General features: G+C 41.7%; 1 protein-coding gene across 3 annotated transcripts in view; it reads left to right on the top strand.

Moving 5' to 3' along the window:
• Positions 1 to 25,130, top strand: part of ATP2B2 (ATPase plasma membrane Ca2+ transporting 2) — a 157,364-nt gene that overhangs the window by 93,797 nt on the left and 38,437 nt on the right. For all 3 annotated transcript variants that reach the window (XM_057383188.1, XM_057383186.1, XM_057383187.1), the window contains 4 exons: positions 15,017 to 15,258; positions 15,788 to 16,022; positions 21,230 to 21,409; positions 22,350 to 22,437. In XM_057383188.1, the coding sequence (XP_057239171.1) occupies positions 15,017 to 15,258; positions 15,788 to 16,022; positions 21,230 to 21,409; positions 22,350 to 22,437 (745 nt within the window). The remainder of the gene's footprint in view (positions 1 to 15,016; positions 15,259 to 15,787; positions 16,023 to 21,229; positions 21,410 to 22,349; positions 22,438 to 25,130) is intronic.

Below are 25,130 nucleotides of genomic sequence, written 5' to 3'. Positions count from 1 at the left end.
GCGAGCTGSTTTCGCATCCCATTCTCTCCAGAGCAACTTTGCTGTTGTTTATGTGAGGCTGTTCCCCAGCAAACCTTCCTGTTCCTGCTGGAGATGCCTTTCCCACCTGGAAATAAAACCAGGCTTCATTTTCACCTGTGACTGCGCTGGGGACTGCAAAGCCTCTCTCAGTCTGAGAGCAGAATTTGCATTTTGGGAATGCTTTGATTGGAGCAGGAGCACATTGATCTTGGGTATCAGGGAGCAGTAATGAAACACCAAAAACCTACAGCACTGATTCCAGCTCTTCTGTGCGGCTCTTCTTTCATAATTTCAGTTTTAATTAGAAAGGTATTTCTTCTTTTAATTTGGTGGACGGGTGTAATTCCTGCTGGCTGGCTGGGATGTGTTTGATAAGAGGATACCACAATTTCAGCTGAGGCTTTTTCAGCCCCCGTGGAAGAGTCTCAGCTGGAGCTGTTCCTGTGAGGATCTAACCCTGACTTTTCATTTGCTGCTCGATGGGTGCTGAGGGAGAAAAAAGCTCCTTTTGCCCGTGCTGGGTGAATATCTGGGTGTGCAGTGGGAATTTTTCAGTGCTGCTCTGGCTGGGATTTGGTGCATTTGCACAAAGGGTGGCACAATGTGGTGGCAAACCTTGAACCAAAGGAAGAGATGTCCCAGGAAAGTGCAAAACATTCCCTCCCTTCCATATTTTCCTACAGGAAATGAAGAAAAAATATGCTGGTCTATTTKTTAGGAAATATTCATTGAGTTATGAATGTGCCCTGGGAAAACTTGTGGAACAAAAACTCCTTTTTAAGATAAAACCTAAAAGAGTAAATGAAATAAGACAGGAAGAGYATAGACAATTGTGTTGCTGTTGAAATCTATGGAAAGTGCAAGAAGGAATGACATTCTACAAAAGTGAAATGGGGAAAATAACAGAAAACAAGATTTTAGCTCAACAGCCGCTTGGCAAGAATAGTTTCAAATCTGGTGCTGGCACTGGGAACATGAAGTGGTGGCCAGGTGAAGTTCTTTTATTTGGGAGAATGGATTTGCATCCCAAGCAAGTGCAGCTCTCCGGGTTGTTGGGAGACACAATGGTCCTGTCAGGAACAGCCTTCAAGAAGGTGTGCAAAGGCCAAAACATGCTTCTTTCTCAGAGATTGTTTAGTTTTAAATCAATGACTAAATTTTATTCATCAAATACTTGAATTAATCTTGACTTTTTAAAATTTGTGTTTTCAAATGAAAAAAAAACCCCTCAATAATTATATATATATATATGTATATATATATATATATATATTATTTAGCCAACAGAAAATTCCTGCCATTTCCTTTTAACGTTCATAATTTCAACTCTTTCAATGTAGCAAGGCCTTTTAGAAAACCACTTTGAGGTTGTTTTGGGGAATATGGGGATTTGGAACTTTCCTACCGAATAAATTCAAAACTTGAGGTGTAGCAGGTACGTTTATGGATTTTTCCATACATTTCCTCACATTATTAAGTTATTAGTGATGGGAGGACATTGAAATGTCATTTTTTAACAGTAATGGCTTGTGGCTCCCTGATTCTCATCTGATACAGCACAGATGTTTTCTTTCTCCATCTCTATATATATTTATGTGTCTGTATTTATTTGAAGTCTTGTTTTACAAATGGAGTGGAAGAAGACGACCTTAACGGTTTAGGAATATTTTTAATTTATTTTTACAAAAGCTCAAGCCCCAATGGATCAGATTAAGCCATACCTATCAACAGAAAATCAGGGAATTTCCGTGTTCTGAGGCTGCAGCAGCTGAGCTGTCAGCCAAGGGCACCCTGCTAAATCAAACCACTATTGCATGTCACCAGAATTCCCTTTTTTATTCCAAGGAAAACCGTAAGAAAGCAACTTTTGACCTCCAAACTGTCTTTTTAAAGTTATTTTKGCATGTGGAATTGCAAGGATATTTTTACTCTCGAGTGTGGTTTGCTCATAACCTTCTCAGGCCCTTTGTTTCTGGTGTTGAAATACAGAGAATTTTCCCATTTATCTTCTCTGCACATGGAGGTTCAAATCAGCCCTGATTTCTTCGAGCTTGGCTCCCCCACTGCTGCTAACAACSAGTCAAAACAGATACTTAAAAAAACCCCTCCAGATACGAAACATGAAGATAGAAATGGGCACAGAAGTGGTAAMAAAAAAAWAAATTACCAAGTATTGATTGAAGAAAGCTTTCATTTATGATAACTTTAAATGACAACAGAATGATTGGAATGGCCYAAATGCTGATTTATCCCTTCTGTAGCTCCTGCTCCTGACAGCAGGGCACAAATACAAGTGTCAGCTCCAGGTGTTGACTTGAAACCTTTGAGRAGCTCAGAAATGACTGTTTATTTTCCAAAGTGGCCAGTCCAGGCTGAGCTGCCTGTGAGAGAGCTCTGGGAGCAGGGAGGTGATGGAAACATGAGTGACAACCCTRCAAACAGAGTGACAGGGAGGGTACATTGAGGGGAAAAAGGGAAAAGTGGAAGAGCTGATCCTGGCTTGAGTTCGCACGAGTTCCTCACATTGTGCTCCCCCTTTGCAGTGTTTTTTTCTSAGTGTTCTCCACACAGATCAGGCTTTATCCCCAGGGAGATGTGCAGCGCTGGTGCTGGTGCRGAAGGGCCAGAGGGAATTTTGGGGACAATTCAGCAGTGCCCATCCTTCAGCATGTTTGTTTATCTCGGCTGGCTTTCCTCAGGCAGTGCTCAAAAGGAAATTCTCCCTTCAGACACTGCATCAGCATTTCATAATTTGTGTTTGAAGGATGGTGAGGAGGAGAAGTGCTGCTTGGCAGGTGTTTCATGGAAGGATGGAGCTGTGGAAGGTTTTCTCCTCACACAGTAATGCTGGAAATCAGGAAACAGTAAAAATTGTGATTTTTGCATCTTAGCCCTTCCAGGGGCACTGGAGCAGCTCATTGTTGGTGTCACTGGTTTTGGGTGAGGAGGCAAGAGGAGGGAGCAACAGGCTGGGATCCCCTTCCTCACTGTCCCTGTGGGATTCCTTTGGAGCTGGAAAATCCTCTCCTTTGGAGCTGGAAAATCCTCTCCTTCTGTGGAATCAAAGCCATCCAGAAAAGGGCTCAGGAAAATGCACTGGGAGCAACTGGTAGAGGACCTGGAGTTTCTCATTGTGTTCATCGGCTGAGGAAGAACAAGGGAATTTGTGGGAACTCAGGTTTTACAGTTTGGGTTCTGCAGCCTGAGGGACACAGTAAATTACTGAATATGGGRTCCCAGGAGAGACACAGAGGGAAATCTGCTGAGCAGAAAGTCAGTGCAGGGGTTTTGGGGTGGCAACTTCCAGTAGGGCAGGGTGGATCTAGATCAGGAAGGGAATCCTGRGAATCCTGGGAATCARGCAACCTGTGGATAGCACTGTGAGTCATTTATTGGCTGCTTTCAGCACGTTGGTGGGTACTGGGAATCTCTGAAATTGTGTGTGCTCTTTTTTTGTGAAGATCTCAGGTGATGACATTAAAATATGAACTGTATCTCCAGCTAAATGTTGATTTGAGCCTCTTTACATGAAAAACTTGGTGGGTTTGATTGAAAATTGATTGAACTGATTACTGTGAATCTGTGTATTTTGTAAGAAGTTTTATTTCCTAGGCAAAATAATTCCTGCTATAGGTAACTCTGTGTCTTACGCTGATTTTTTTGTATTTTGTTCCCATTGTTACACAACTGTGTGAGCWGCTATAAATTATGGATGGGAACAGACAATGCAGGCCAAAGACTCTTTCTAAATATAAGCAAGACAATCATCACCCAAAAAATCCCCCACAACAATTCTTGAAAACTTTTCATTAAGCCCTTGCTAAGCGTTTTCTCAGAATAAATCAGGCAGGGGAAAAAAACCAGCCTATATTGTCCATATGATTTACTGTGTAAATAATAATTAATAGGGATAATAGATCTCGTAGTTAATTGTCTGTGCTTCTAGGTGGTAATTAGCAGGAAGGAATGATCTTCACACATCACTTGCCATTGCAGTTGTGTAGAATGAGGGGTACAAATAGAGCTTTTCTCCCTAAATTAGCAACTGACTTCATAATTGAAATCACTGTGTTTAGGGAAGGCTGGGCTCTGGGAAGCCTGGGACTCACCCTAATCCCAGTCCTCCCCTCCCTGCCCGACACAGGGGCTTTGTCTCATCAGAAAAAGCTGGGTCTAAAATCACTTGGAAGCTTTTTGCTATTAAATTATCATTTCATACATTAGCTTTATTTTTTCTTCTTCTTCTTGGTATGAAAATGAGTAAATTAAATTTTAAACTTGCTATGATGCAACAAATATTTTTCCCATTGCCTTGCACAGGATTTTCTTTGATTATTTATGTTATTTATGTTCATGTTCTTGTACTCATCTTGCCCTGGCATAAGAAGATTCACTAATGGGGATAACCTGCAGCTCTTCCCAAAGGTGCAGGCTTTAAAATTCACTGTTTCCTGCAAGGTGTTCCACAGTGTTTCCATCTGGGTTTGTAAATGTTGCTCCTTCTTGCCTGATCATTTTGAGACTTTTTTTTGTTTGTTTTTGGTGGGAATTTTTTGTTCATTTTTTAAGTTTTTTTAGTGTTTTTTTTTCTGGCTCTGATACCGTGCTGAGGCAGAGCCATCACACCTCGGAGCAGATCGATGAGCTCCTGGGCATGTGGTGCTAACGCTTTTCAGGGAATATTCTCAGGGAGCYCTTTTTCCTGATGGGAGCTTTTGTTTTCACACAGTTGGTGCAAACCAATTCCTTCAGGCACATTTGTTTTAATGSAGGTTTTCCTTGTGCTCTCGGTCACAGGAACAGGAAGATTACACCTCCAATGTGAGGGTTTAATACCAATTTCTCAGAAAATGGGGTGATTTTATAATGAGAGCTACACAAACAGGCTGATTAGAAATCAATGTGTGGCTGAATCACCTCATAACRAAATATGGCAATAATTTTCTTTCAGGTTTATGTTGTGCAAGTATATAATATATTTGATATACAATGTAGTTTTAATATGCTTTATTTTTACTCTCAGAGCTCCAATGTGGTTTATTCCTCTGGGGGAAAAGAACCCCAGCCAAGCAACCACCAAAAACCCTCAGCTGGTACAAGATCTGAAATACAAAGGGTCAGGAATAAAGTCTGTGGCAGAAAATGTGCTGATTTCAGAGCAATCAATGGCAGGAATTACACTGCAGACCCAAACAAAACTTTAAATTGACTTTCATTGCTATTCTTTGTGACTGACCTTGCACTTCACAAGAAATATTAATTTTCCGTTAACAAAAATATTTTATTTCTTTTGAGTCACAGGTAGTTTAGAAAGTTGCTATTGAATACGTGAGAAGTAAAATCTGTGCTTCAGTTTCCCATTCCTGCTTTCTCCTGCAGRTAGGGCCCATTTTTCTGTCCAATTTCCCATTTTCTCTTCTTGTGTGTGAAGCCCTTGGCTCCTTTGGGATACAATCAATCCCATTCCTGGGTTATTTACAAGGGAGCGTGGGAAGGTGTCCAGAAATCCTGGCTTTTGTGTTTTTAGAGGTGGTTCTGGATGAGCCAGAAACCTCTCTGGGATGAGTGGGATCTTGGAGAATGTAACCAGGGGTTGGTGAGAGGCTCTGGCTTCCCGAAGGCTGTGAAGGATCTAGATTCTCAGGGGTGTGGGACTGACAAGGAGCAGGCAGCAGATGTGTCCACAAAATCCTTTCCCAGCTGGAGCCTTGCAGAGGAAACAGGAAATTTTCAAAGGAAAGGCTGCTRGGTTGTTTTAATTCAGTCAGAGCCATGGAGTCCCTCAGCATCACTGAGAAGATGCCTGAGCTGCTGTCCAGGCACCTTGCATGGAGAAATTAAACCTCTGGAAGTTATAAAAATGGAGCATAAATGGAATAAGTCCATCTGTGAGCCTGCCTGATGTGTGCAAGCACAAACACAGAGCAGTAGGGTGTGGCTGGCCATGGACAGTCCTTGTGGGGACACTGGGACCCCTTATCCATGGGAAATCCTGGAGCAGAGCTGGGCAGAAGTTGTGGCTCATTGGCCACAGCACCAAAGGGAAGTCTCGAGCATGTTGAACAGCTCCACTGCACGTTTCTCATGCCGTTGTTGTTTTTCTGTTGTCTCCACTTGTTTCATTCCCTCCCATTTCCCTTCTCTCTGMGGGAGGAGGGCTGGCAGCGCTCAGTGCTGCTGTGAAGGGACTCAGTGTTCAGAAGAGGTGAGAAGTGGGATTTTCTGTGAGCATTTCTGCCTGAAGAAGCTCAGGATGCCCCAGCTCTCCATCACCACTGTCCCCTTTGCTCCCGGRTGAATTGTTGGGCACAAAGGGGCTGCAGCCCCTGCCCACCCTGAGCACCAGAGACTTGGCCAGAGGGCATTCAGAGCACATCCCAAAATTCATCATCCGATCACACAGAGAAACCCCTCCGAGGAGACACCAGGCAAGCGTGGCTTGATCACATTCCATCCACTCGAGCTCATCCAAGCCTGCCCAACCCCAAATGGAACAAACCAAACCCAATTCCAAAACAGTTCCCTCTGGTACGTGCTGGCCACAGGAGGACATTTTGTGTCAGCACTGAAATAGCTGCTCTTGGTGTTTTCAGACTCCTTTGGAGATGGGTGCTGGAGGAACCCTTCTCCTTCCTCTGCAAATGAGTCCTATTAACAGAGGAGATCTATAATTATGATGGGCTATAAWCAGGACCTTCAATCAAGTGAAAACACTTCCTTTTTCTGTGGCTCCATTTGCTTTGCACTTGCTAAATTTATCTCCTCCAACTGTACATGTTGTTTGTAGCTGTGGTGCCGCCAGAAAGGCAGCGAGCATTAAGATTYTTCTTTGCTTTGGTTTGGTCTTTCTAGAAATTTAATTTTCCTGCCTGATATATTTTAAATGGMAATGTAGACAATTCAGTGTATTGGTAAATTTTCTGCATGTGAAAACTGGATGGACAGATCAGCCGGCTGTAAATATTGTTTCTTTTTTGGAAATTCAGGTTTTTGATGTGGGTATGGAAAGGTCATGCATTTTCTGTTATTTGGCGTGCTATTAAATTCTGTTACAGTATTATCATTATCACAGTTCACATTTTTCAAATAGTGGTGCTGAGTTTTGGTGGTTTTTTTTGTGAGGGGAGATTTGTTAATTGGTTTTCCACTCCTAATGAGTTAAGAAGCACAGAGAAGGCCATGCAATAGAAATGAGAGGTGGTGTATGCAGATAACATGGAATACATGATGGGTTTCACACTTTGTGGCTGAAGTTCATGCACAAAGGCCCAACAAAAACATGCATGAGACACACTTTCTTTTTAAAAAATGTGATTAATTTGGATTACAGAGTTAGTTGGATAACAAAAATGGAGGAGTTTTGATGATCACATGATCAGTACCATTGAATGATGTTTTCCGGGGCAGCCTTGGTGGGGCAAAGGCTTGAGATGTGAGGGAGAAAACTGGAAAAATWACTCAAATGTGCAGCAGGATGGCTCAAAGAAGGTTTTCCATTTTGATCACTGCTGTAACTGAAGAAAACGTATCCTCGTTTCCTTAAATCTAAAAAGCAGATGCTTTAAGGCTTTTAATGGTGCCCAACCCCGTGTAAATCCCAGTGCTGGGTCTAATCTGGAAAGGTGCTTTTGGACTGGTGACATTGCCTTGGAATGGGATCTTGCCCACCTGAGGAGCTCACCCCAGKCTGTTTGTGTCCTGTTTGCCATCTGCAGCTCTCACAAACCCAGCCTAGGACCAGCAGGCACTAAACCCTAAAACCTGACTTTACCAGGTCCAACCCGAGGCAGCAGCTGTGGGGTGGCATCGGCCAATCACAGCCCCACCATGATGTRCAGTTTCTCTTTTGAAATGTAAAATGCTCAGCTTGGTTGTTGCTCACCCAAGGATACAGGAGAAATCATTAGAAATGTATAAAATCTGTTATTCTGCTCTTAATTTGAAGCAGTTTGGTTTAGGAATGGTCCTTTGTCACTCTGTTCTGCTGATGTTGGTAACAGGACAAATGCTTTGCTTTCTTTATAGCAAACCCAAACGGAATCCTGGCACGTGGACTATATTTAAAGTAAATTAGTTGTTAATTAAAGTTAATAACAATTGCTGTGCCTAATTACTTTGATTATATAGGTTAACTTGTCAACAGGTCTTGTTGCTCTTGAAGCTGGGATGGCACCAGAATGAATCCAACCATTGCCACTTCCCTGGGGATGTACAAAAGGATAAGAGTGCAGGTTTTCAGTGGCCACAGTTGCAAAGGGAATATGGAATTTTCTGAATTTAGAGCCAAATTATCTTTAAATGGCACATTTTAAGGGAATGTATGAATGGGATTGATTAATAACAATAGGAAGGTCCCTAAACACAAATGAATAATATCTTGTAGTGCAATAAATATGCCAAGATTCCTCTGGGGAWAATGTGGAGACAAATCTGTGCCAGTAAAATTCAGTTTAATCTCATCTGGAAACGCCAAGTATCCTGATCATAACTAAGAATGAATCAGTAATGTCATAACAAAGCAGAGTCCATCCTTTATGCTGTGGTGTCTTGCATAAATGCACTTGTGTTTAAAAATTACTAATTTTTATTTTAATTAGTGCTGAGGGTGGTCAGACATTGGCACAGGTTGCCTGTAGAGGTTGGGGAGTCTCTCCTTCTAAAGGGAGACAACCCTGAGAAACTYCCTCATTTTTAAAAAATTGTGTATAAACCTGACTTTTCCATCTTTAACTGCTAAAAAGAATCAACAATTTTCATGTTTGTGGTAGTATTTTTTTCCTTTTTTTCTAAAAATGAATCAAAGGCAAATTTGTCCTTCAAATTCAAAGGACACTTAAATTATTAGCTATTAAAATTAAGGGCAAAATACAAACTCTGAATGTTAAAACAGGTGAGAGGGAGAGTGGGGAGTGTCCCCCCAGCCTGTCAGTCTGCTCTTCATGCCTGATTTCCCCTGCTTTGGGAATCACTCGTGGGGGAATTCACAGGCTGTATCCTTTCCTGCCCTGTCCCTGTTCTGTGAGCTGAAAGGAGCACGAGTCCGTATTCACTGAGCCACATCAGYGCTGCTCCCCCGGCTTTGCTGCTGGCAAATGTCACCCTGATCCATGGCACAATTACAGCGGGCCCCTCGCAGGGATTATTGTCGTGCTGGAGTTGCAGGCAAGATGCTGAAATGCATCATTTTGATACCAATTTAGAGCTGACCAAATCTGTCCCCTCCTCCAGCACCAGCTGGGAGAATTCTGGGTACCACAGCGTGGCTGTGGTTGGACTGGGACACCAGGGACAGCTCTGCCTTCAGACAACAGGGAAAACCATTAAATCATTAATCTAAAAATGAAACAATTACCCTGCATCCCAGCTGATCTGAGGCAGGAAGCCTTTGAATATCCTCCAGCTGCCGTGGGAGGGCCCATTGGGCCAGTTGTACCTGAGTGATTCCATCATTCTGGCTGCTGCACAAATCAGCTTCTTCAACTGATGCACTAAAGAGACAAAAATTCCTGGAACCCTTTTCCCAGGAAGTCTGGGCAGACCTTAAAGTTAAATGGTTGTAAACAACAATGAGGAATATTCAGCAAGGGGTAATTGAGGAGCCTCACCAGCCACCAGTGCAGCAACTCAATGTAGAACTTTGTTATTATCAAATAATYTCCTTGTTTACATTTTTGACTCCAATCTTCAGATTTCACATCTCYTGTGCATGTTCCATGCTGCTTYCATTTTAGCTTGCCTAGATGTGGARTGAGCTGGCAATTTGTTGCCTGGCAGCCAGGATTTGGAATAAATTGCCTTGGTTTTGAGAGGCTTTTGGTGGTGGCTGCTGGTGTCTGAAGTAGAGAGTGAGAATTTGATTTGTTTGGTGCTGTTTTCCCAAGAGATTTGGWGCCAAATTCCAGATTCATGAGCCACAGGGTTTTGAAATTATGGGTATKCAATCACTGGACCCAAAAAAATGATGCCAACTGATCAAAGTCAGGGATTCAGAGGCTCGCTGTCCTTAAGGGATGTGGACCCCTCATTCTTGGGGACTGATGTAAAGGGAGAGATTGATATCCATTCAGTGTATAAATATTTTTAATCTTTTGAAGGTAAAAAGAAAATAAATTTCCTTTCTGGTGCACAGGAACAATATAAGTGCATGGGAACAAGAAGTTAATCCAMTCAGCCCTGTGCAGAAGAGTAACAAAAGCCATCAGAGCTGTAAAGTTGGGAATGTTGGGCTCTGAATGCCAGTGAGCTCAGGACAGTGTGGGAAGTCCTGCAGTCGGGATCTCCTGGTGCCACAGTGGTTACACAACCAGCCCCGAGTTCAGAACTGCTCCTCTCCAATCCCTTTTGCTGACCCCAATTCAAACTGACTTTTGCCTTTATTTTAACTGCATTTCAGCAGCCCTGTACCTTGCAGGGAGGGTTCTGAGCTGGGGAGTAGCTGTGTGTTAGCACAGAGATCTGCTCTGTAAAACAGGGGCAGCAGCATGGAAACAGCCCTGAAATTCCAAACAGTACAAACAGAATTATCATCGATGTTGTTGTTGTTGTCATTATTATTATTTTTTTTTTTTTTTACTATTTAAAATCTCTTCTTGAGGGTTACAGAGGTCAGAGTCTACACAGACAGAAAGACTGATTTTTATTCCCACATAAAGACTTTATGGAAATAAATTCACAGCGTTTTAGGGTGCACAGCTGCTGCCAGGTGTTTGTTCTTATCTCAGTCCATGGGGTTGATATTTTTCTAATTTTCCTGCCCTTCCCATCCCAGGGGAAGGGGTGGTGAGCAAGGGGCTCTGTTTTTGGTTGCCAACTGGGGTTAAACCATTGCTCTGGCACCAGAACCCCTGAGAAATTCTAAATTCAAATGAAACCAGCTGAAGGTGTTTCACTGCTTTCTTACAATCAACAGAGCCTTTGGAACCATTTTGGAATAGGAAACTTTCTTTAGTTAAACAGAGTTTTCAAAATCCCTAGCTGTAAAGGATTCTCCCTTACATTGTGCAGCTTTTCTCAGATAAACTGTCATTTCTAAAGCTCTGTTGGCTTAGCTTGGAGTCMGTTGAAGAAAGCTGAATCTACAAAAAGCTGAAACATTTGGTCATAAATGAATATATTTTAGTATTTTTTAGATTTTTTACGTTAAAATATTAATTTGAATTAGGCAATGAGGGACTATCTCTGAATTTAATAACACTGTAGTTTTTTAGTAGTTCTTCTTTTTACAGTATTAGGCATTAAAAATTAAAAATAACCTGTGGTTTGAACAGCCTTCATCCTTCTTGGTTATTTTAAATTTTACATTTATCATGTTTCATTCTACAGAGAAAATTCCTGCACATCCTGGTCCATTTTCTCTTTTGTTTGAGTAAATGGAGTATGGAGTGGAAATCTTTTGCAATTTAATTTTAATTTTTTTTGTTTTCCTKTCTGTTTTCCTGCTGTGATTCTGAGTTGAAGTAGAACACTCAATAGTGAAATAGTATTCTAGACAAGCCCATTTTTTAATGTTAATAAATKAGAGTATTTGTAGTCATCATTATTCTAGAGAAGTAGTTCAGTCTGCAGAACACAGGAGAGTTACATATAACAAATGAAGCCTTCAGATAATATGTGAAATGCTCACATTTAAATTTAGAAGAACCATTGGATCTGCTCGCAGAGTCCTCTCTCCTCACATCAGAAGGGGCAGTGAGAAAAGGGAGGTTTTGTAAAGAATTTTGGTAAAAATGTGAATTATTTCCTCATCTAATTTTAGGTGTTGGAGCACCTCTTTAAGTTATGCCCAGAGTTTTATCTTTCTTCTTACAACCTTTTATTAGTCAGTTATTTYCCAGTGAAACAATTCTGAAAATTCCCTTTGTAATCCAAATTCAGTATCAGGTCAATACTGGCTTTGGATTGGTATTTTTAAGCCTTGGTAAAGCAGCTGTACTTTGACCTAGAAACCCATTTCGATGTGCTGCTGGTAACCACTGCTTTTGAAACATCTGTCTGGGCTTTCTTTTACAGCTGAGTAAAAGTTGCGCGTGATTGAAATGTCGCTGGTAAATAACACAAAGGCTGRGGAGAAATGAAATGAATTTCTCCAGGGTCAGGGCTGGGGGAAGCTCCTGGCTCAGTCCCTGGCGAGCAGGTGATGGAACAGTTTGGAGGTGAGCCYTGGGGAGCACAGGTCCTTCCTGGCGCTGCCCTCGGCAAACACAGCTCCACTTTCCCTCTCCAAGGGCTCCATCCTGCCAGGACCCAAAGCTGTTCCCGCTCCATCATTCCAGAGTAACCCCATCGAGCTGTCCTTGTTTTCCAGGTGCCACGAAGTGCAGCATTCAGCGAGAAATAAATTTAGCGGCAGCACAGCAGGAAGTTTGAGAGGCAGCAGCTTCTGCAAGGGATTGTCAAGAACAATCTGCAAGGAGGCTGCTCTTGGCATATAGATTGTGAGCTGGACAGTGCAGGGAAGGAAGTGCTCCGTGCCAGCTCTCAGCACCATATGCTTTACCCTCCTGTAATGCACGCAGAATATGGAGACAGCAGCTGCTCTGCAGGGAGGTGGCCACTTGTTAGCTCTTGAAACCTTTCCCAAGTGTCTGTTCCTTTGCTCTTCACGGGTATTTTTTCCCCCTTGCTTACGTATTTGCATTCAAAAGATGTTCCCTGAAAGGAGGCTATTTTTAGGCCGCAGCGAGAACAGGGGGCTGTGATCTACTTTTTGTTGAAATAAAGAGGATTTTGGAAGAACTCTGATATTTAGTTTTTTTGCAAGGTGTAATGTGGGCAGGTTTTTATTTTCTTGATATCCATTCACATCAGGTATGATGAAATAATTGGTAAAAAATTAATTATTGTCTAGGAATGTCTGCCTTTGATGGGAAGCTTTGTCTTTCCTTGATTTCCATGCTTGTTCCAGTGGCCTGATCACATTCCCATTAAATTCAATGTCAATTTTCACTGAGTTCAATGGCAGAGAGACACATAAATGAGGATTTGGAACTCAAATGGAAAGAGCTGGATTTAATAGAGCCCAGAGGAATGGATCTTCCCTGCATCCATCACTACCCAAGCACTGAAGCTGATTCCTCTGTTGCTTTGAGAAACCTGAAATCCTTGGCACATTTGAGGAACTCTGTGCCTGCAAAGCCAGGCAAACAAACCTTATTTATGGAAGCAAAACTGTATTTTAAAGGGTATTTTTTTGACTCCTGAGATTTTCATGCCCACTGATTGCAGCTCCTTCCAGATGCACCTCTCTAGGAGCCGCTTGCATTTTGAATTAGGGATCCTTAAGTCAATTTGAGAATCCAGAGGGAAGTTACATCACAGTATAATGAGGTTATAGCTGGACAAGTTGTTACAGCAGGTAATAAAATTAATATTTCACGYTGGCATTTTTGCTGAATGTCAGTGTTTTACAATGGCCCTGGAGTGATGTTAAAATGTCGTGGCAACACCAGAATGACCCACATTAGTCAGTGAAAATGATGGTTCACGTAAAAGAAAGATGTTACAATCCTTTTTGGGAGGATAAATCTCTTGGAGACAGATTTGGAGGTCATTCTGTGTTGTTCATCGTGGCTGTATCTCTCTGAAAAAGAAATGACATTAATCTACCTGTCACCAGGTATAAACCTTCCTGCTGAYGGGGACATGATTCTTATGGAAATAATTCGTGTTTATTTGTTTACTTCAGTTTTAGACCAGCTTGTTACCTGACCTTCATATTTTACAACAGCTGCAATTAGTGGTTTTCTGGAATAAYTAATTGCTAATGCTTATTTAAAAGGTCTCCTTTCCCCTTCTTGTGGCCACAATTGGTGCAAGAATTCAGATCCAGTAGGATGAGATTTGCAGCTTTAATCATTCCCTACATGAGCCCTCAACCAGTGAGGCACAATGWGGGGAATTCCATCTTCTCAGGAATCCCATTTCTGAAATAAACTGGATTTTAAAGTGAAATTAAACCTGGATTCTGAATACAGTCCTGCAGTCCTAATTCTGCAAAATGTGAGGTAAATCTTTTAACTCCCGTTGAAAATGAGGACTTAGAGTCTTGAGCCAAATCAAAATCTGTTTTCAGTGCAAATTAAAGCTGTGAGATAATTTCCTGTTGTTTTTATTCCCATAAGAGGAGTTTAGCCCTGGCTTAAGGAACATTTTGCTAATTCTGCTGAACATAAGAAAATATAAATTATCAACAGTCTATGGTTCACACAGTGGTCACTTTAAGTCTGGGGTCTTGACTCAGGAAGGYTTTGTTTGGGGGAAGTATTACACTTCCAAGAAAGTTTGAAAAGGAAAGGTTTGTTTATATTTTGAAAGGGAGGGTGAAGTTTTCCTTGTCCTTCTTTCCTTCCTTYTGTCCTYCAGAAGGACTAAAAATTGGTAGAGGTTGCACAGTGTTCAGTCTGCTCCTTTTTTTTCTAACATATAAAGCATTTATTTGTCTGAAGCAGCAGACTAAAGCAATTCTAGCAATGGGTACATTTAGATATAGAACTATTATTTCATAGATTTTTTTTCACTGAGATTTGTTGTTATGGTTGGATGGAGATTTATTTATACATAAAAAAGCCTGGTTGGAAAACAGAAGGATAGAGCTTTCTTTAACTCCCTGTTTGACCTGTGAAAACCAGCAAATCAATGTAATGCTAAGAGAGAAAAGAGAGKATTTCCTCTCTTTGTGACAAGTGAGAATTGGTTTTGAGCCTAAAGAAAGTTATTTCCTTTTTAATGGATTGCCCAACCATCACAAGCTGCCAATGACTAATTTGAGAAAAAGAAATGCAATATACCCAATGTAGCCAATACTGTCTGGAGAAATGTTTCTTGTGAGGAGATGCTTCAGGTCTGTTGGAGCTCTATGGATCTTTTTCCTTGCTTTTAAAAACTGGAAGATTTGTGGCTGCACAGCTCAGATCTCAAACTGTGSCCTGTAAGTTCACAAATTGTCTCATTGCTCATTATTAGAGAAATTGATCTCCAATTGTTTTCTCCTGTCCAGCCACCAGAAAAGGAGGGTGGGCTGCCTCGCCAGGTGGGCAATAAGACGGAGTGTGGTCTCCTGGGATTTGTCCTGGATCTGAAGCAGGACTACGAGCCCGTCCGGAGCCTCATCCCCGAGGAGAAGCTCTACAAAGTTTACACCTTCAACTCCGTGAGGAARTCCATGAGCACGGTCATCAAAATGCCGGACGGCAGCTTCCGCATGTACAGCAAAGGYGCCTCCGAGATCGTGCTCAAGAAGTGAGTGCTGGGGATCAGGGCCTTGTTTTTCCAAACTGCAGAGCGTTCTGACACTAATTCATGGGAATTCTGGCCTTTGGAATTCGCTGCTTACACCAGAAATGTGGCACACTTTAGCAGCATAAGGGGCTCTTATTATTTTTTAATTTTCTTAAGTGCTCACTCTTGCAAAATTGGCTGATTTTTCTTATCACTCCCTGCCAAAGAATTGAGTCTGATGTTGGTAATTTCCAAATGGATTCTTTAAATTTAACCCATTTGGAAAATAAGGAATTTTCGATTTCCTTGTAAGTTGTCAGCGCATTGGGTATTGAGGAAACAACACATGAAGAGCTCTTGGTGTCTGTGCAGTAAGTTACAAATTCTCTCTGATATTTCAGTGGTGAATCTGCTGAAAATTTACACCAGAAACTGGAAACTTGCCATGAGGAAAGGAAAGCATTGACTGAGCTGAGCTTACACAGGCARTACTTTGGCAGTCATGTGGGTACACACCCAATTTTGATCCTCTTTTCCTTACCCAAACCAGGTGTTCCAGGATCCTCAACGCGGCCGGTGAGCCCCGGATCTTCAGGCCCCGCGACAGGGAYGAGATGGTGAAGAAGGTGATCGAGCCCATGGCCTGTGATGGGCTGAGAACCATCTGTGTGGCTTTCAGAGACTTCCCCAGCAGCCCCGAGCCCGACTGGGACAACGAGAAYGACATCTTATCTGACCTGACCTGCATCTGTGTCGTTGGCATTGAGGACCCAGTGAGGCCAGAGGTACATCCAGTTCTTACCTTCTATAAAACAGAGCATGACTTCAATGACAGCTTTCTTGCTGGTTTAATTTCTTTTTTTTTTTTTTTTAATTAGCTCTGTCAAAGAAAGTGGAAATCAGCTTTAGAAATTGGTTTTACTCAATAGAAAGCCAAATAATTAAGGTGATAAAATTTAACCATCAGTCTGCTGATATTGAAATAAATATAGGGCTTTTGGAACCACAGGGCTGAGATGATAAACAGAGGTTTTATAATGTTCCGATGTGTTAAAGAATTTTCCTTTTAGTGCAGTGATGTGCAACTCTGAAAGGCGGGAAGACAAATGCAGTGATTAAAATTGCCATGATAACAATGGCAGTTTCCACAGAAACAGGAGTTTTGCCATTTATTGTAATAGTTGCCACTTTATTTAAGACTGTACCCAGTGGCCACTCAAGAAAATTTGTTTTCATGWTGTGTTTGGACAAAGAAAGGCTGCAGATGTCATGGATATCACACTTGCATGGCTTGTACTAATACGAGTAAAAGTTCAGCTCACCTCAGCTGAGTAAAYCAGTATTGGGTGTGCACATGGGAAACACATCCCTGCTACTATGCTTGTAAATGATATTCCTACAGAAATACAAAGGGTAGAGTTAGACAATTCWGATCTTTCTAATCAATTAATTAATRGAGAGTTAATTCCAGGTTAAGGTTTGGAAATAGTGAGAGTTTGGAATTAACATGACACAGCCTCAGGTACCAACTGCACCAGTGTGCCTTGTCTCAGAATGGAGTTTATTGTGTTGTTTTTTTTTCTCAATATGAAGGTTAAAATATAAAGTAAATCTTGCTTAGGTGACAATTGTATGATAAACTCCTTATCTGCACAAACCTCAGATAAACAGCATCCCCTTTATCTGCCATCAGATGGTCTCTTGCTGCTAATCCATCTGTCCCCACGCCTGACATTGCAGGGCTTTCAAAAATGTTGGAAAATGTCCTTTAGAAGTTCTGCCTGCAGTGTTCCTTAAATGCTCCAGCTCCCAGATACGGATATTTTGTAAAAAATGTTTAGCAGAAAAGATAGGTAGATGTGTATTTTCAGAAATATTTTGTCAGCGGCCACTGGAGCTGTGAATCAATCCTCTCTCCCTCCCCAAAGTGATTCCTGATCCATGTCGGAAAACAGCTTTGAGTCAGGCTCCGTGCRGTGTGACAGACTGAGGGATTGGGGAGCAGAGGGATTTGCAGTTATTATGGAAAATAGCTGCAAACTCTCCTTTCATGTGATTGTTAGGAGGCTGTTTTGTGAGAGAGCTGCTCTTATCTCGCAGGGAATAATTTCTTCAGAGCTTGAGGTAAAAGCGAATAACGCTGCYAAAAATAGAGGGAAAATCTGACTTCTCTGTAAAGAATCAAAGAGATGAAGGCAGGAAAACATCTTATTTCTAAATAAATATTTGAATATTGTATTGAATTTCTTGTCGTTTAACACYAGAACATGTAGGAACATTTCTACTTCAGTGCAAGACACAAAATAAAATGTTTGTAATTTCAGAATTTTACCAAGTGTTGGACGTCTGGAATTTGGGACTTTGGGTTTTGGTTTATTATTTGGGTTTTTTTTTTCCACCTTGTACCTTTTGACTGTTTCAAAGTGTCAATAACATCATGAAAATATTTAAACTAATATTTAAATTATTACTTCTCTGCACATTATAAGAAGGAGCAACAGTACCTCGGGGAAAGAAATGAACCAATAAACTCTGAGCCAGGAGAAAAACATAAAGTTCAGAGAAATCTCTAAGTTTGAAATATCTGACTTGTTTGGAATATCACAATATGAATATGTGAAATCCCCACTGTTGATGCAAATTGTGAGATGTTGAGCAGTTATAGGGAATATTTTGCCAAAATGGAATCTGCTTAATAAATAGACTCCCCACTGGAGTTTATGCATTTTCAAAGTGCTTTCTGTAGGGGAAAATCCCCCTCAAAAATTAGAAGTGCTGTTTTATCAATGTTCTCAGTATTCATGAATTCATTGAGGTGTTAGATCAGGTAATTGCAGTGAAGCAATCCAATGTCCCCGTCCTGACAGCCTTTATCTTCCCTTGGGTCACATTCCTGGGGTCCCTGGGGAAGGCTCAGSTTTTTCCTTTCCCTGAGCAGTTGCTGGAGCTGTCCCATGGATGCTGGGCAGAGAGTTCCCATGGCACATGGAGCAATTCCCCGTTGGAATTCCAGCAGTGCTGGAGAGGTCCTGCCTCTCTCCTCCTCCAGGGATATCCTCGGGGTATTGCTGGAGATTTCTGGCACTCACATCTCCCCCATACTTAAAACCCCCAATTTGTATGAATTATTCAACACTGATGTGCAGTAGCTGTCCAGTTTGCTCTGGAATGCCCACCATGGGCACCCAAGRCTTTTCCAAATTCCCAGGTGAATTCAGACTCCAGCTCAGTCACCAGCAGCTGCACTCAGCTACTTGCTTGATATTTATATTTTGTGCATGTGTTTTTTATTTTTCTTTGATAAATACACAGGAAGACAACCAACAGAGTGATGCCCTTCTCCTGCAGAGATTCTCTGTTGATCCTGACACTCTTTCTGGCTTGATTTTAATGAGTCTGAACTGGCTCACACTGATTTGCCAAAAAACGCCTCCAGTCTGTTATTTCTGGGAGATGAACGTAAATCCCTTCCAAATATCTCCTATTTATTTGTCACCTGATTGGGAAAGATCTCCTTGCATTGGATACTTTGGGCATGTATGCATKCATTGGAAGTTTTCCTCTGCAGAGGGAAAATAAACCAAAAAATTGTGAAATGTGTACTTAAGCTCTGCAAATCTGATGGAAAATATCTGCTTCCTCTGCCCACTCAGTCTGCCAACACTCTTTCTCCCTTACAGCAATAAAAAAATATGAACAATATTTTAACTGTAATTACTGTACACAGTATTAAATCAGATACCACCCACCAGCTGTCCAGAAAGTGACAGAAGAGGAAAACAGGATGATTTCCCCAGTTGGATGGGAGTTGGAGATGTGTTTGTGACTGGGCTGTCCTCCCCTGACCTTGCTGAATGGACTGGCACTCCATGGGAGCAGCCCTTGTCTCCTGCTTGTGCTGTGATTTATTTTCTCCTTCCTTGTCCATCCACAGGGCTGGTTTTCCAGATCTTCACCCCAATCCATCCCATCCTGTGCGTGAGGCTCACCACGGCTCCAGTGGCTACCAAAGGCATTTCARATTGGCAAATGGGCATTAATGTGGGAGCTGGGCAGATCAGGAGCCGTTTGCTTAGGGAATAGATTGAATCTGATCCTACATTCCCCTATAGACACCTATTTCATATCACTAAAAGGCTTCAGGTCCAAAGAATATTCCCAGGGTGTACAATTTGCAGGGAAAATATTCTCRATTAGAGGTGAGGAAATGGGGAGAWAAAGCTCTGTCCCTGAATTCTGTCCTCGATTTTGTGMCCTGTACTGACAGAATCCTTCTGCAAACAGCATTTCCTCTGGACACACTCTGAGGGTGGAGCGATTTCTTTGGGAATCCTGGGAAAAGTGCTGCTCTGGTCCTCAGGGAGGTGTTGTTTTAGGGAGGTGTTTTGGAGAGCAGGACCTTCACAAATGCCTTTAATTAATGTGCACAAGCACGGTGTGAAATTGTTCCCAGACTGGGAGCACCATTGTGTGTGTGGTGTGAGGGTGGAGGGTTTTCAGCACAGACACAGAGTTTTCCTGGCCCAGGAAATCCCTCAAAGCCCAGGATTTGCCACAGTGGCTCAGAGCAATAAATGCWGTGTCCTGCCCTCAGCAGTGTGCCCTGCTTGTGGCTACAGAGGAAATGAAAATCTCCAGAAATGCACAGAATTAGCAGTGGAATGGTGGACATGACGACTCCTGAGCATTTTCTGCCCTGATGGGTGAGATTATTCCCCTGGGATTGGCATTGAGTTCCACAGTTCACTCAGATCCGTGCTGGAGGTTTTGGTCAGCAGGGTGCACTGAACTGGCAGTAGAATATGGGCAAWAATGTCCATTTGGATACCTTTTCTAAAGAGTTGTGGTTTTAGTTTTTTTATTTTTTAATATTTTTGCATTGCCATCTTGTGAGTAGGGCACTTCCCTGCAGCTCTGGGAAGGGTTTCTGTCTTCATGAGGAGTCCTGGGTTGCTCTTAGACTCTTACAGATAAAAATAAAACTGATAAAAAAAACCAGGGAACTGGTGCTGTGSTGAACAACAACCTTTGGGCTGTTTTGGACATGTTAAACACATTCTTTATTCTTCCACATAAAATAATATTGCCATTTTTCTCCTGAAGAAATAATGCTTTCATATAATAAAACCGCAAAATAATGCAAAAATGTGATGAGACTGAATTAATTGGTTAGTGGTATTTACTAAAAAATTATCGTTACTTAGGATGTAGTTTAAGGGAACAGAATCTTTTCCTCATCTGAAATTGAGCTATAGGCTTCAAGTAGATGTCTTGAAAGATTTTTATTTAATTATTAGGAATGATTCTGCATGCTCTGGCATGTTTTGATTACAAAAATCTTGTGATTTTTTTTWAAATAGGCTGTGCATGATGTCAAGTCAGAATAGAGCCTCTACATTTATTTCCCAGCCCCTGTTACCCTGAATCCTCTCCCTGATACATTTCCTGTGCAGCAGAAGTTTGTCTCATGTAGAAAAGGACATAACTGAAGTCAGGCTTCATTTTTATGATTTTGAAATACATAAAATACTCATGAAATTTTRAATTCCTGTATTTAGGAATTCCACCTGTTGATGTGCATGAATTAAGTAGTGCTAAATCACAACAACTTTTACAATCATCTTGTTGAAAGGAAGGTTTGGATCAGAAGTTAAGTACAAAAGCTGTGTATTCTCTGTTCCTATTTACACCTTGAGTAGTTATGTTCAGCATACTAAAGGTCATGAAAGCTGCAGAGCACTCACTTTAATTCAAGCCAGGAGAAAATGTAGGGAACTRATCTGAAAGRTGGTTTTTGTGCTTCTTGATACAARATTTGCCTTGCCTGTGCTGTCAGCCAAATCCCACAACAGTAACAATGAGATGCCACAACCCGTCTGGTTCCTCTTYCTGCTTCAGGGATTTCTTAGCTGCAGATTTTCAGATTGGAAGCAGCTGAAGTGGTTTGATCCCTGATCCAGGAGCTCTCTTTGCCCTTGCCTTGCCCTCACAGGTGCCCGAAGCCATCCGCAAGTGCCAGCGTGCCGGGATCACCGTGCGCATGGTCACCGGGGACAACATCAAYACGGCGCGGGCCATCGCCATCAAGTGCGGCATCATCCACCCCGGAGAAGATTTCCTCTGCCTCGAGGGGAAGGAGTTCAACAGGAGGATCCGCAACGAGAAGGGAGAGGTAAAGAAACCCCCTGAAACACTGAAATATTCTCCTGCACCAATGTGTGTTGGATAGCAGTAAAGACTGCTTGGAAAAGTTCCTGCTTCTTTCTCCCACTAAACTTTTGCAATCTCAAGCAGCAGGGAAATTCCAGTCTTTGCTYTTCCAGGATCAGCTTGGTGCTGGCTTGATCCTGCAGAATCCACCAGAAATCAAACCTAAGCACATTAAAGCAGGTTTATGGCAAGGAGAAGGAGCTCAATAGCAACTTTGCTCCTTAAAATGCAGTGTGTACTGAGAACCAGCTCCTCTCATTTCTTTAATTTATTCCACTTTGTCTGATGTACTCACATCAATGATTTGCATCAAAGTCTGTCCTTTGGAAGGTTTTTAACTCCTCATCAAAGATGGAGCWCACACACCTCTAAAAAGGTAAAATCTGTGCTGGTTCTTTGAGTCTATCATGAATGAGTGRACACAGTCATTTGCTCTCTGCACTGATGGACGGAATCCTGGGAATGGTAATAAATGCAACAGTTTTGGCTTTGTTCCTATTGCTACACAGAGAAAAATCTGCCACTGTTKGTGCCAAATGGAGGACTTGGGTTCTCCTGCAAAGCAGAACTACTACCTTGTAAACATGTTTGATGAGCTTTGAGAAACCTCACTCTCCTGTGTCTGGAGTGATGATTCTGGGTGGAATTGCCCATAAAGATGATAAGAAAGGCTGGTTAGATAGTGGGGCAGAATTCACCTGTGTTAGCCAGCAGATGAGCCCTGCTAGGAATGCCTTCACATGCAGCATGGATGGCTGCTGGAATTTTCCTGTGCTTTTGGAGAAAAAATGCGCATTTGAGGGGTGAGGGGAATCATCTGACACAATGATACTCATTTTGCTCATTCCAGGCCAGTATTTTCACTGTTTGGGTTGTTTTTTTGTGTTCTCTGTCCCCCGCAGATTGAGCAGGAGCGGATTGACAAGATCTGGCCAAAGCTGCGGGTGCTGGCTCGCTCCTCCCCCACGGACAAACACACTCTGGTGAAAGGTGGGTGCAAACTGCCTTTGGGGGGTGTAAATCAGTGCCAATCCTGTAAATCAGTGACATCTTGATGCCATCTGCCTTGGGTTTACTGTTACAAATCCACCTGAGTTGTCACCTTTAGCTGCACATCTCTACTCAATGCAAGGAAGTTTTCTTGCACACTTGTGTTTGTGTTCTACCTCASCCTCGAGATGGAAAACAATAGAAAAATACTTGGCAGGAATAAGAGAAATACCAGTAAGATGCCTGGCAAGTGGATTTACCAATGTCATRTTTGTCTTGTGCCTTTTAATTGGAATGAGGCTTGAGCTGAGAAGGGAAAACGTGCATTTGGTGGGCAGAAAGAAAATATTGTTGAGAAATATAACATATAAACAGGAGGGAACATAGATTTTTTTGTCTTTGCCTACAGCCCTTTATGATGAAAACAAGAATAATCTTATTTAGAGTGAATCTAGCCACTCAAGTGCATCTGTTCTCACACAATTATTTTAAAGAGTTAAAGATATTTTCCCAGAGAAAAGAAACATTTTCTGCCACAACTGCTGTTATTGGGATGTGGAACTGGGAGCTKCCCAGTGGACTGGGGGATTTTTACSCAATTCCATTTCCTATAGACTCATTTAATTGTGTGATTTGCATTGGCTTCCTTTAGATTTCTGTAGTTTTAGGGTCTGTCCTGTAAGAACTGCACTGTACAAACATCATTCTCTCATTGTAGGAATGCTCCCATTAAAGAGGGCTTGGTTTGCAGTTTGCTTTTTCTTTTGATGGCTTGACATCTTGTTCTGTTGAGTTTGAGGCTCACACTGAAAAGCTGATGAAATCAGGCAGTTTCTGAGCAGGAATAATCTCATTTTTGGCCATGCCCAGGTGGAAGCCCCATCAGCAGATGGCTGTTTCCTGGCATCCTGAKGAAGAATGAGCAGGGTTAGTTTGCTAAGGCCCTGGAAGGTCTGGAGAGCCCCTTTTAGCAATTCTTGGAGCAGCTAAAGTGCCATGATCAGTCACATGATTTCAGCTGGTTGATTACTCCTGTAATAATTCCCATTTAGATAGGAAATCTTTGGGTTTCATTGCTGACGCTTCACACATGACTGATGACAAAGGCTTTTGAGAAATACGGAATTTTTTAAATGCCTGAGTGACTTTAGAGCAGAACTTCTATTGTGAATTTGAAGGTTGGATCATTTGGGTCCTTGGTGCTTGAGAGCAGGTGGAAACAYGGATGATTGCAGGGAGCTCTGGCATGGTGCTGGATGGGGCAGCTGGGCACAGAATGTATCATATCCATCTCACCCTTTGCTATGTGTGTTTGATATGTACACAATTTATTAATAGAATAATCCATATGTGTCATTTATCACTCATAGACATACCTGGGGGAGCTGCTCCTAGATAGTTTTCCAGCAGGTGTTTGGGATTGGAAAGGTTTGGAGGCATTTTTAGCTCYGTGGGTCAGTGTTAGACCTGCCCAAGGTGAGCTGAGTCTCCTCCCMTCCCCTGTGCATCTCAAATCCTGTCTAACAGCTCTCAGTGCAGCCCTCGCACAGCCCCACAGCTGAATTCTTTCAGAAACACAATAATTTGGGTTTCATTAAGTGGATTAACCCAGTCCCTCGGGAGTGCTCGTCTGAATCATTCAGGATTTTCCCTCCAGAGGAGAAGGGAACCTTTGCCAGGGAARTTGAAATCAACAGAGAGCTGGAGAAAAAGGAACAACAAATTGTTGATGGTTTGTAGCATATGCACTATGACAGCCCCAAAGATATTTACTCCTACTGACTGCCACATGCAAGGAGCACAATTAATGTTTTAAAGATGCAACAAGGTCGAGAGAGCAATTAAGTATCTTAACAAAGTTCAAGAACAAGTCTGTGGAAATCATGATGGAATTTTTTGGCTGGTAATACTCCAGGGGCCATTAAAAGTTACAAGAAACTATTTAAATGTTCACTAGTTTTGGGCCTCTTGTTAAAATGTTATGTTTTTCTCAGACACTTGAGGGATGGGGAGGATTTTCTCCCCTTTGATGTGTTCTATCTGCTCTAGGCTAAAARCACACATCAGAAAATAAACTTTTTTTATATTTAATTTTTAATGACATACAGCTGCTGGAGGGAATATTTTTTTTCYCCTTAACATAGCACAGTCCCACCCAGCAAAAGGATAATTTTTATTTTTCACTTTTGTTTTTACTACTGCTCAGGGACCTGAGAAAGGCATGGTTCAGCATTTCAGCCTGGGCAGGCTTTGCTTTCAAATATTTATGGCTTTGAAGTAGAGGTAGTTTGGAAAAAACCCATCAGAGTGGTTTAACATCACAAACTRCTTYGGTGAAACAAAAATCTCAGTCCCAYTGAAATACAATTTGAGATGGAGTTTAAGACACCTGTTGGTATTATTTCATATTTTTTACTCTATTTCAAAATATAACAAGTAAAACCACATATTTATACTGATRTGCTGTTCCTGTGCTAGTGCTGAAATAATTCAAAATTGTTTAACTTTTAAAAACGTAGTGGGAAGCAACTGTTTAGCACTGATGGGAAGTATCAGCAGAAGRTATGGAGGAGATCAAAGAAATGCCCACRTTACMAGTTAAAGAAGCTRTGCYTTCTAAYATATTTAAATTAGACTGGAACTAATTTTTGTTGATCACAAAAAAAACTGTTCACATTTAGGGATGATTTATT

The sequence above is a fragment of the Malurus melanocephalus genome, unplaced genomic scaffold (assembly GCF_030028575.1).
Source record: "Malurus melanocephalus ecotype Western Australia unplaced genomic scaffold, MMel_1.1 scaffold_614, whole genome shotgun sequence".
Lineage (NCBI taxonomy): Eukaryota > Metazoa > Chordata > Aves > Passeriformes > Maluridae > Malurus > Malurus melanocephalus.
This window is presented reverse-complemented; position numbering and strand designations above follow the sequence as displayed.